This window comes from Macaca mulatta, chromosome X (assembly GCF_049350105.2).
Source record: "Macaca mulatta isolate MMU2019108-1 chromosome X, T2T-MMU8v2.0, whole genome shotgun sequence".
NCBI lineage: Eukaryota > Metazoa > Chordata > Mammalia > Primates > Cercopithecidae > Macaca > Macaca mulatta.
In genome coordinates this window covers 117,512,170-117,525,313 of record NC_133426.1, presented here as the reverse complement: position 1 = coordinate 117,525,313, position 13,144 = coordinate 117,512,170, and the positions used below count along the sequence as shown (strand labels likewise).

The following is a 13,144-nucleotide window of genomic DNA, read 5'->3' as shown; positions in this document are numbered from 1 at the left end:
CGATATACTACAGCACAAATTGAATGCATGTGGCAGTGTATGGCTACCCAGGCAGCAGGACGGAGGAAGACATTTTGGGCCCTGAAGGCAACATTGCAGTAAGGGCCCCCTTTCCTTTGTTAACAGTGAAATAAACATCTCCAGCAATGCAGGGGCTAGTTGGATACTATTAACACTTCTGAAAAAGAAAAAGGAGGTAACATCCAGGGACAATTATTCTTGTTTTAATTTTTCTTTGTTCTCTGTTCCTGATAAGTGTTTTGGTTTTTTTATTTGTTTTTTTGTTTGTTTGTTTGTTTGTTTTGGCAAGCCACAATTTCTCTGAGCATCAATTTCCTCATCTACAGACTGGAGATAACAACCAGAGAGTAGTGGGTTGAAAGTTAGGGAATCTGGATTGGAATCTCAAATTTGTCATTTACTAGCTGTGTGACCTGAGACACATCATCCTCTTCCCCCAATTTAGTTTCCTCTTCTGTGAAATGATGAGGTTAAGCTGAATGGTTCAGAAGTTCCCCACCAACTCTTAACACTTGAGACCTCAGGTAGTTCGGTTGGTTTTGAGAGTAAAAAGTAATGTTGATGTATGTGAAAACACTCCGTAAGCCATAAAGTACTATACAGATGTTAGGAATATCAATATTTATCTAGTTCATCTAGAAAAAAGCCCTGCGTTTCTTCTCCAAATTTAGGGGCTTAAAATATTGTCTGTCAAGGCAGCACTTTCTTGGACCTTAGAAGTTTCTGACAATTCTTTGCAACTATCACTTGTTGAATAAACACAAATTTGGAGTAGGCAGGCCCACCAAGGCATCAGCAGTGCTACTGTGATTTCAAAGTTGAGCTCTTGGCCCAACTTAGAAGCTTAGGGACTTACCAAAAAAAATAGTGGGTATGGTGGGTGGCACCATGTTTTCTTCAAGACACTTAACAGTTAGAAGAGCCCCTTTCCATGAGGCTTGGGAGCCCAGTTGGTAAGAGAAAGCGGATTTCTAATCCCTGACCCTACACACACCCATCTCCACTCCGCCTTTAAGGACACCAAACCAAAGCTTTGTCACTCTACTAGCCACAGTGTGGATCTGGGAAACCCCCTGAAATGATAAGCAGCATGCTAGGGCATGATTTGCGAGGCCAGTTCATTCTGAGTCCAGGACACCAGCTCAGGACCAGACCAGGTGAACACCTCGGAAATGCCTTGGTGCCAGAGGAGAGCGGGTGTGGGCTTCCAGGCAGGGGAGTCCGAGGGTAGTCGGTATCTTCAGGGCGTGCGCGAGTGGTGGGGAGCTCCTAGGTGCATCCAGTGCAGAGTGGGAGGAGGGACCGGAGGAGCTGTGCGGTCCCTTTAAGACCCCAACGCTCTCCTAGCCAAAGGAGGGGGGCCTGCAGTGGGGGCGGTGTGTGATGGGAAAGTAGCCGGCTGAGTCTCACACTTTCTAACGATTTTTAAACTTTCGGGCCGGGGGAGCAGAAATAAAGCCATTGTGCCGGGGCGGAGAAAGGGTGCGTGCTTGCAGCGGCTGCGTGCTTGCGGACTTCCCGCCAGCGCCGAGTGGCCGGCTTTTTGGGCCAAGTGGGGAGCGAGCGAGCGGGCGGGCGGGCGGGCAGGTGGCCCCGGGCCGCGGCGCCCGCGCCTTGGCTCTGCCCCCGGGAGCCAAGCAAGCCGCTGCTCCCTCGTGGTGTGAGGGCGGTGATGTTTTTCCTCCCACCCACTTTTGAGTTCCCCCTCCCCCCTCGCGCGCACTCTAGCTCTCGCCACAACCTGCGAGCCCCAGACCTCGGACGAGAGCGCCCCGGGGAGCTCGGAGCGCGTGCACGCGTGGCAGACGGAGGAGGCCAGTGCCCAGGTTAGTGAGCAGTGCCCGGCGCCCGCTTCCCTCACCTTTTCCAGCCTTTGCACAGGTGGGTTGCCTTCTCTTAGTCGGAGCCGTCCCTGGAAGTTTCCCCAGGGTGCCCCAAATTCCCCTGCCACCCCAGCCGGTTCTATGGTCCAGCAGCTACCAACCTGGATGGAGGTGGGGCCCAAGGCTTCTGACCAAAGCAAGTTGGGGGTCTCTGAATTCGAACTCACAGCTCGTCCCTCCCCACTCGGCCTGCATTTCTCTCTGCTCTGACGCTTTGAGAGGTCACTTGGGTACTCCACCCTGAGCTACCCAAGGGGCTCTGCAGTCCCTTTAATCACTGCCTGTGTTCCTGAGCCTGTTTTCTCATTTTGCTGATGAATATGTGGTAAAGTTAATGTAACAGAGTAGATGGGCGAAAGGCTCCCTATCCTGTGCTCTGGCCATCTGCCTCATTTTTTGGCCCTGACTACGGGGGTCAGAATTTGAGACACTAGGCTCTGAAAGCAACGTGGTATATTGCCAGAGCATAGGGCCCGGAAAGGCTGCTTTCCAGTCCCTCCCAGCCCTGCCACTAAAGATATTTGAGTTCTCTGTGTACCCCCAGTGCCCATTTTGAAGGTGAAGTTGTGTGGAATGAAATGAAATGATAGAAAGGTGTTTTGCAAGCCAAATGTGAGGCATTGTTTGGCAGTCATAAGCAGCAATGAAGGCATTTCCTCCAACAAGAGATACCCTGGGTTAAAACTGCCATTTTCAGTGGCAACACACCACCAGTTAACCGAACTTTTCTTGCTGGGTGGTAGAGTGGGGAGAGGATTTCAGCTGATGGACAAGGGCCTGAGACTGCAGTGTCTTTCTTATTGTTTGTCGGAAAGAAAATTGCTACCCTAGGGGCTGTCCCACAGATGATAGTCAATGTGAGATTACAAGGTCAGTCAAGCCTCTCGGGAGGATTAAAGAGACACTGTGGGGCGTGAAGAACTGGCTGACATGTGTTCATCCCTTATCCTTCCTGTGGATATGTCTCTTTGCTTCTGTTCTACCCAGGAGACCTGTTCTGAAAGTGGGCTCCTGACACTTGATGGCCCAGATTGCCTTGCAGTCACAGCTGGGCGAGGAGCAGTTGATCCCTTTGCTTAACGCAAATGAACAATGTGAATACTTGTTTCATGGAAGCACCTTAATAAATACCTTTCTTTTGGTACTTGATACATTTCTTTATCTTGTAAAACACAGGAATTCTCCCATCCCACCTCCACTACCAGTGTTGCAGAGTTTTGGTTTTTTTGTTGTTGTTGCTTTCTTGTTGGGTCCTGGATCCCCTGAAACATGTCAATGGCTATATGTCTAAGTAACCTGTAAAAGAGCCAGTGCGAGTTCAATGGCACAACAGCCTGTGTGAAGCAGACAGAGTTAATGCAGAAATAACTCCAGTTAACTGGGTCAAAGTATAATTTGAAAAATTAAGGACAGTTTGGCTCTTTGCAAGAATAAGAGTCGGCTAAGTTTGCTGAGCAGTGCTTGCTTCTGTTTACTGCTGCAGTCCCAACACATGTTTTGAACCACCCCCTTCCCCAAAAGAAAAAGCTGAAGAGATAAAGAGAAATTGAACAGTGAGGAGATCTGGGGAGGGAACTCTTCTTGGTTCATATTTCTGCACAGAATACAAAGGCAGGACTTCAGGATCTTGTAAATCAAAAGTGAATATTTATAAAGCGATTCATTTTCTGATGTTCTCCATCACAGCCTGGGAGGCCACACAGATGACAGGAACGCCAAAAGAGATTAATTGCTCTCTAGTTACCAACTTTTTTTTGCTTATAATATTAGTTGGGACCTAAGAAAGGCAAAAAATCTATGAGCTGCTTTCTTGCCAACTTGAGTTAGGAAGCAATGCTACTGTTCACCGAATCGCCCAACCATTGTACAAGAAAAGCAGCCCTGTTGATTCTTGCATGGGGAGACCCTAAAACCATGGTTTCAGAAACACCCACTGAAATCCAAAGTGGTTAAAAATCTTTCTCTTTCAGAGGCTTGGGGAATAAACTTATTAGAGTAGGCTCAGGAAGAACCTCACTGAGGTGGGTAGCTGTGTTAAATTGTTAATGAAAATGTTTTGTTTCAAAGAAACATGGTAGCCCTCAAGGGACAGTGACATTCTGAGTGATTGAAAGTGGGCCACAAACTCACAGAGGGGACCAAGACATCAGAACTCAGGACTTTGGATGGGTAGGAACATGTCCTAAGAGAATTTGGTTCTTTAAGGAGCAGGGAGGAGGTAAAGAAAGAAGGCAGACAGTGCTGCAAATTTTGCCTGATAGCACAAATTACTCTATCATCAGTTCTTCCTTGGTTATGCATTCATGATTTGAAACCGTGGATTTTGAATGACCCAGGCAACTTCATAGCATTTAAATAGGAGCTGTGCACCTACTTCAGAGCCCAAACATATTCAGCTCTCCAAAATGATCGTTTTGCATTCCTTCAAGTTCTTTATGTGCAATATTTAGTTTGGACTCTCTGGAAAGATCAATGAGTTCATTTCCCATTCAGATTGAATCTGGTGTTTTTAGAACATTTCAATATTTTCAGATCACCCATTGGAAGAATTTTGCAAACTCTAAAGTCTGTGGAAATGACCCATGACTAGATATGAGCTACTGCAAACTTTCTGTGTTCCAAGGTTGAAAAGGTTTAAGATTTCTACTCCTTATACTGGGAATGCCAATCTCATGTTTTGAAGAACTGTAGTTGTTTTAGTGGTTTTTTGCATGGTGGTGCAAGGTAAACAAATTATCTATTTAATTTGCCCAATTTCCCCCAAAAATGGCCCATTTGAAATCTCCATTTTACGATGGACTTCATGGGGGAGGAATATGTCTGAAACATTTTAAGCAATAAAACTTTTCAGGTGTTTAATTGCATCCATTTGCTAATTACATCTATCTTTTCCAACATTAGCTGCCAAACCAAATATCCTTGTAGATCTCATAGAGGACAGACAAGAAACTGATCAATTTGTACTTCATTCCTAAAGGATTAATGGTAAAAGTAGTCTTGAAGCTAAGATTAGTTAACTTTCATTTCAGAAATTGCTTGGTCTCATGCCTGTTACTTTTACCTTGTTTGCTAAAATAACCGCTTTTGCAAACTAAAGTTTCCCTTTTCTCCCAAAAAAATTTCTTGAGAAATCAACTTTAATTCCCTTAGAAAGGAAGATTTCAAAATTTATTTTCATTTTCCTATGACTTGCCTGTAAGGACTTAGCCTCAGCTTTGGATAGGAATGCACCCTCTTTCACTTGAATTTTCGCCCACAAGCTTTGCAAGACAGGAGAGGCAAGTCCTTTATCTTGTGCAGGCAAACAATACTTACACTTATGTAAATTCTCTGGCATTATTTTTTCTAGCAGGTTAGAAGCCTGAGCATCAGTGACCTCTATCAGTTCCAGATCTGTGTTAAGTCTTTTTTCTGCTTTCTTCCCAACAGCTTGAAGGTTCTGTCACCTTTTGCAGTGGCCCAAATGAGTAAAAAGTGGAAAATGGGAGGCATGAAATACATCTTTTCCTTGTTGTTCTTTCTTTTCCTAGAAGGAGGCAAAACAGAGCAAGTAAAACGTAAGTGTCTTGCATTTGGAAAATAATACACTTCTTATAATGTCTTTGAAAATGTGGCTATAATCTGTAGCAATTGTGATTTAGCCCAAATGTGGCCGTGCCATTATTCTAAGAGAAGAAAGTGAATGTTACTGGTTTATGCATGAATTGATAAAAGAATGAGAGCTTTGAATCAGGCCGACTAAATTTGGGGCTGTTTTTCTGATTATCATGTAGTCTTTGTCTCATAGAACATATGACACATTAGCTTATTTTCTCTTTCCTGTTGTAAACTATACAAATCTCATTACATTTTACGTAACTCTAGAAATATCTGACAGATGAGCTGGAATTTTCCCAAATTTCAGACTCTTCAGCAAAGGCTTTCAGTTTATGAAAAATAATGACACAGAAAAAAAAAAGAAAAAGAAAAAGAAAAGCAGTCTCTGCCTATTCCCTTACGCTGAAAAATGAGGAAGGACGAAACCTTCCTATGAACTGGGCTCAGATGAAAAATCCTTTGAGGAAATTGAGATTCCAGGGACCGTTAGCAAATTGGATGCCATTTATTGAAAAGAACATCCCTGCAAAGCCAGGGAATATTTCTAGAAAGTCAGCGATCCGTGTAATGGGCTAACACATTGGAGAAAGCAGAGAGTGGCAGGAAGTGGGGGCGGGGGGATAATTAACCCTCCTTGCTGCCACGTTTAGGAGATTTATCAGTTACCGTCGACATCTCCGTTCTTGCTGCCTTTGCACAGTGTGGGTCTTACCTTCTTTGGGCCACTTGCAGCCACCTCTGAGGTAGATACTTGCTCTAAATTTGAAGGAAAAGCCTAAGCTCTAGTTCTCCTTTTTGACAGCATCAAAAGAAGCACAAAGTGGAATTGGTCCAAGAGGGGCATTCTCTGCTCCACTGAACTTATTCATGAGAAGGAGCTGTGAAAATATTCATGGTAGGAACTGAAGCAGCATCTGAAGCCCATCACTTAAACCTTTATCTCTTTTATCACATAAGTTAAATAGATCAGGCAGAAGGCTTGCTGACAAGGAGAACAGTGCCAAGCCTATTCCATCCTTAAGTGTGTTTCTGTCCCACTACAATTTCCATAGTAAATGTCGTCTTCTTCCTGGGAGAAGTAGTGTTTAATAGTGTTTTTGATTAGGCTTTTGAGCATAAGCGGTCTATGGTGATATCTAGTATGATTGGGACACAAAAGGAAGTTTAGTGGGGCATGATCTCAGCAAGGAAGCTTGGATCAGCCTTTACTCTTGTATCCCTCAAATTGCATCCTTCTTCTACCGCTTGAATATGGTTCATCTCAGAATCCTCCTCTTCTAGAAGCCCTCCTTGATTTAAGTGGATGTGACAGAAGCATCCATGCATTGTCAGCTCAGCTCACAATTAGCTGGGCTTAGGGATGAAAAATTACTCAATAAGTACAATGTACATTATTTGGGTGATGGTTACACTAAAAGTCCAGACTTTATATCCATGTAACAATATATCCATGTAACAAAACTGCACTTGTACCCCTTAAATTTATACAAAATAATCTTCCTGTCTTAGAGAGAAACTTCCCTTATAGCCTGTTAATGATGACCTCATGGGGAAAGCTTGTAACTCTCAGAAGACCATCTCTTATGGAAAGCCTTTCATATTTATGAAGAATTGAATAATATTGTCCATGAAACTTAGACAAAGAAAGATGTGACTTAAAAAAAAATTATAAACCCAAATCGACTACTTTCTAATATTTCCTTGTGCAGATGAATTTGTTCCAAGCCCTTTTGATATTCAATTGGTGCCAAATTGATTATGTAACAGATGGCCTAGGGCACCAGATCTGGTCCAGTGTTTCAGGCTTATTGTCAGATGATGAGGCTAAGGTCATGGTCCTTCCCTTAATGAGCCACTGAGCATCATTATTTGTGTCCACGCCCAAGCTAACTGTTCTGAAGACATGCAAAATCATCTCTGCTAAAGGGAAAACCTCAAAGCATATGTCCTATGTATGTTGCCTTGATATATACATGCACATACACAAACACACACAATATGCATGCACAGAGATTTATATTGCAGCTCTAACAGTGAGAAGTTAGAAGCAGTAGAAATGTCAGTTCATAGATAAATAGTTACAAAAATGATCCAGGTAATGTAATGTAATGCCACCATTAAAAACACTGTTTATTGAAAATTTGGCGGCCCTGAGAAATGCTTGTTAACTTATTTTTAAGTTTCTTAAATTATAAAATTAATGTGTATGCTTATTATGCAAAACAACATGAAAGCATCTGAGCTTCATATGGAACATGTATCCCTAAACTCCCATTCCACTCTCCTGGGATAACCATTATTAGTGGTTTGCTGTGTGTTCTTCCAAACTACTTTCTTTGTTTTATAAAATTATACATACATGTCTGTACAAGTTTTTGTTTTACAAAAATAGGATATTATATACACTTTTCTGTGACTTGCTTTTGCTCAATAATGTGTGTAGGACATCCTTCCATGTCAATACATTGCAATATAATAGTGCCGTATTCTTTCTAATGCCTGCATAGTTTGCAGTTGCGTAAGTTTGCACTGGGTTGTTTAACTAGTCTATATTTGTAGATACTGAGGTTGTTTCCGGTTTTTGCTATTAAAAGTAAGGCATTTATGAACATCTTTAGGCACTTATTCAACTATTTGTGAGAAATAGTCGAAGTGCATGTTCAGTTTTAATCTTGATAAGTAATGCCAAATTGCCCTTCATATAAGTTGTATTAATTTATGCTCCCACCATCTACGTATGAAAGTACATTTCTAATTCCTTCACCAAGATTATAATCAATCTTTATATTTCGGGGCCATTTTAATAGGACAAATAATCTGTCAGTTTTTCTTGGTACTTTTCTGTTTCTACAGCATCTTTTCAGTTATGTATTAGTTCAATTTTATTTCTTCAGTGTATTGTCTATTTTTTAGTTTGGTTGCTTGTGATATTTATTTGTTAAAAACTTATTAACCTTTTATATTTTAAATATTATTTTTGATATGCCGCTTGTTTTAATTTTTAAGTTGTATCTTTCCCATATAGAAGTTTTAAAATTTTATGTAGTCAGACCTGTCATTCATTTTCTGTATGGCTTCTGGATTTCTTATTCCTAGGAAGGTCTTTCTCACCCTGTATTTTTATATTTTCTTCTACTGCTGCCATAATTTTATGTTTTACCCATAGTTCTCTATTCCATCTGAAATTTATATTCCCGTATGGTATGCAATGGGGAACTAATTTTTTTTAAATCTCCGGATGGTAGGTTTATGAATGTTATTTTTGCTCACTTTTATGCTTCTGTCTATTCCAAAATTTCCACAATTGGCAAGTTTCACTTTTAAAACAGGAGAAAAGCTCTTTTTAAAGTAAAAGTACATCTTACTTCCCATATTTTTACTGTGCAATTCTAGAGACAAGTTGGTATGGGAGTAGATGAAGAAATAGAGGGGTTTTCTAAAATTAAAAAGGAAAGCAACTGGAAAAACTTCAGAAAATGGGTAAGAGTAGGTATGGGTCATAAACTCTTCATGTCTCTCCTTGTCTGACACCATTTTACCAAAAGAAGGCAAAGTTTTTTATCTTGCAGGGGCTGGTTAGAATATAAGCTTTTAGGTCAAGAATTGGGCTTTGTAGCCTGTTTGCTCTCCTATTTGGGGCATCAGGGTGGAATGACGGGGGATGCCATTATGATCAAAGATGCTCACTCAATTGATTCAGAAATCTGAAGATGTGGAAAAAATGCTTTGTTTGTGGAAAGCTCATCACAAGGAATAGTGAAGGTGGGTGCTGCCACTTGCTGGTAGCTAATTAGCCATAGTTACAATTTCTCTTATAAGAGGCAAGACAGGCTCAGGAAACCCGAAAATACTGATAGTGCGTTGCAATGGATGAATGAGCCATTTGTTGCTTACATAAAAGTTTGTTACTGTTCAGCATCAGCAAGGTTTGAGGTCTTTAGCTGGGAAAAGGTCCTTCTGTATAACTCCATTATGCTCTGTTGTTAAAGTTGTAGTCAATGAGGCCAGGAAACTCTTTTGAAGTTCAAAGGAGCGTAACATTCACAGCATAATATTCATGCAAATATGGGACAAATGGGCTGAAGAGTTTGCCCCTTTGGCAGATCTAACTTAGGTAATGAACTATTGATCAAAGTGAGGTTGAAGAATTGAGTTGTTAAGAATATTCAATTATGTATTTCTAATAGACCAGCCTGTGCCAAGTCTGGCAAAGGTTCTGGAGAGAGAAATTGTTCATGTATTTCATGGAGTCCACTCCTGCTTTACAAGGTGAGTTAACTGGATCTTCAAGGAACCAGATTGTCACTTATTTTTCTCCTCAAGAGAAAAGCTTCCAACATTCAGATTTGGCTAAAACTGGGCCTCTGGACTTCTCAGGAAAGGCAAGCCACCAAAACATTGAAGGGAAGGAAGAAGATACTTAGAAAGTTTGAAACATGTGAAGCCCACTTAGAACTTCTCTGTCTGTTGTGAGAGCCAGCCAGGAAGGTGTGAGTTTTCCTGCTCCAGATTCTCCCTTGGACATTTGAGGTGATTGTTGAACAAGCAAATTAGTGGACCTGTTCACATCTTAGAAGTTTAATTAAGTGGAAGTAGAAGAAAGGAATACTTAAAATTAGATAGCTTAATGCTTTTCAAAGTATACTCTTAATTCTTTTTTATTTTGGTGAGGGGGCAGTAGGTTTTGTAATGGAGGCTCTGTAGTTAGCCTAGATCCAATCCCCAGCTCCTTGACTTACTTACGTACCTCGGGAATGTTACCTAACCTCTCCAGCTTTAGTTTTCCTATCAGTACAGTGGGGGAAATAATAGCATAATGAGCATGAGCATTGTCGTTTGAAGAAGAAACGAGATTGTGTACACCAAATGCTTTGCATAGTGGCTGACACATAGTAAGTTTTTCGTAAGTGGTTGCTATTAGAGCAACTCTCTTACAAGTCAAAGATATTATCCCCTTAATTTTAAGGTGAGAAACTTGAAACTCAATGAGGTCAAGTGACTTTGTACAAGGACAAGCAGAAAGGCCCAGCCATAGCTAGAACCAAAACCCAGGTCTCCAAATTAAGTGTTCTGTTCACTATGCCTATCTGCCTCCTGGAATTCTTTGAGAAAGTCAGTTCATTGTCTTGAATAGAAGCCCAGTCCTTTATACATGGCAGCCACTTAATACATAAGAGATGACCCAAGTAAATAAATGAAGATTTTCTAACCCAAATTCCTAAGAGGGGTAGTATACTATTTGGGAATTAAAAGACTGAGACAAGGACTAAAAAAATTTTCAGGAACCTACATTAGCTAAACCAAAGGAAAATTGTGAGGAAGGTTAAAAGTATGTGCCTCTATGTCTATGCTTCTTATATTTCCCTGACTTCTCAGTAGGATTGGAATGTTTTCATAGTTTAATGGAACGAGGACTATGCTTAAAGTCAAGAGACCTGGTTTCTGGTCAGTCTTCCATTGTTTGTCATGTGGTATTGGTTGAGTCATTCGTGTTCTTTGAAGTAAAGATTCACTACTTACAAATTGAATAGAATTATTGACTTCTGGACTGAAAACTAAAGAATAGTATAGGGGCTGGGGAGATGGAACAAGGGAAACAAGGGCCCTGGTTTTGTGCACTTGGAGCAAACCATATGGATGTTTAATATTGTCACAAGGTAATTGCAAAGAATATTTTATCCATTTAAGATTTGTAGCCTGTCCGCTTCTAGAAAGATTAGATACACATTAGAGATGAAAGAATAGGAGCAAGATAATGTTTTTAAAGATGAAATAAAATAGAGGCCATCTGAAGAAAATAGAAATAATAGATGTTTTTAACATTTGGTTTAGTAGATTATAGCATTTATAATGTAAATTTGGCTTATGCCTCCCAAAAGGATGAAAAGAGAAACTTTGGGTTTGTTGTCAAGAGAAAATTTACAGTTTCATCTACAGAGATTATTCCCACCTTTAACCTACTCAAGCAGTATTGATCATGGGATGTTTGAATAAGGTACATTCTGGGTATCCTTGGTTTCATAGAAAATAGAATTGTCTGTTTGGCGTTTCTTTACTGACCCTCTGTAAAGGAAGAAGGCAAATATTATAATTCAATAAAGGACTTTCTATAAGCATAAGGAAATGCATTCCAGGTACTTTCCCTTTGAATGATCTAAATTGGAGGATAGAACATGGAAATGTTAAATAGATGTTTAACACGTCTACTAGACTGGATTGTCAACTATCAGATGCCCTAAGCAAGCTTTCTATTAACATGATTTGTTTCTGATTTTAAAATAGATGCTCATTGTTAAACATTCAAAAGGTGCATAAAAGTATAAGGAAAACGAAAATGAGCAGTAATCACAATGTGTATGGATAACCATAGTTAACTGATACATATACTTGTAGTCTTTTTTTCTAAGCTCAGTTATACAAACATACTAGTTTACAAAACTGAAGCACTTTTTAAACAGGATGGATCAGGGTTTGTTTATTTATTTATATAAATTTAGGGGGTACAAGTGCGGTTTTGTTACAAGGATATTTTGCATAGTGGTGAAGTCTGAGCTTTCAGTGTAGCCATCACCTGAATTGTGTACATTGTATCCAACAGGTAATTCCTCATTCCCCACACTTCTCCTACCTCCCACCTTTCCATATCTCCAGTGTCTATTTTTTCCAAAATGTATGTCCATATATACACATTATTTAGCTTCCACTTGTAAGTGAGAACATGCAGTATTTGGCTTTTTGTTTTTGAGTTGTTTCACTTAAGGTCAATTCACAATGGGAGTCTCTAAAATGCACCTGTAGTGAAGAGATATCCCATGATGTCTGTAAGTGAAAGCTGGGTGGTTTAGATACCAGTTGCAGGATATACATATTTGATTCTATTGTGGAAAGTTCAAGAGCTCAACTTTTATTCTTTACCAAAGGGAACAAAAGTATTCCTGATCAAACAGAAAGTCTCCCTTCACAGAGATTTGCACCGCTACAGTGCTGATAGGAAGAACAATTTGGTTTTTTGAACAGGCATTTTTATTTTTGCCCAAAGTCCTAAGTCATATGACATGGAAGAGATGATATTTGTCTGAAAAAATATTAAGGTCAGATTTCACCAGCTTAGCAGCCTTTCTGTAAAAGGATCTCCTTTTGATGGGTTTGCCCACCTGCTAATAGGAAAGTGAAATAACCACAAAGCAAGTAGTGAGAGGGCCATGCTGTGGGAGGCCCAGGCAGGTGAATCACAAGGTCAGGAGCTCGAGACCAGCCTGGCCAACATGGTGAAACCCCGTCTCTACTAAAAATACAAAAATAATTAGCTGGGCGGGCGCCTGTAATCTCAGCTACTCGGGAGGTTAAGGCAGGAGAATCACTTGAACCCAGCAGGCGGAGGTTGCAGTGAGCCGAGATTGTGCCTCTGCACTCCAGTGGGTGACAGAGCAAGACTCCATCTCAAACAAAAAAACATAAAATACTCAATATATAATTTTGGGCAGGAGATCCAGCAAGAAGGAAAAAGATAATTAACTTCTGAATGAAGGAAAAAGCTGCATACACAGGATGGAGAATTTTGCTGCTTCATTACTTTCTTCTTCTCTGGTGTCCGCAGACTGGAAATGAAGTCTTAAAGTCCTGAGAAAATATGACACAGAGTC

General features: G+C 40.6%; 1 protein-coding gene across 7 annotated transcripts in view; it reads left to right on the top strand.

The window, feature by feature from the left end:
• Positions 1 to 1,742: 1,742 nt before the first annotated feature.
• CHRDL1 (chordin like 1) overlaps positions 1,743 to 13,144 on the top strand; it is a 121,408-nt gene continuing 110,006 nt past the window's right edge. For 4 of the 7 annotated variants that reach the window (XM_028841792.2, XM_015127989.3, XM_015127991.3 and 1 more), the window contains exons 1-2: positions 1,743 to 1,847; positions 5,334 to 5,461. In XM_028841792.2, coding sequence (XP_028697625.1) covers positions 5,368 to 5,461 — 94 coding nt within the window. In that variant the 5' untranslated portion in view covers positions 1,743 to 1,847; positions 5,334 to 5,367. 7 annotated transcript variants of the gene reach the window in all.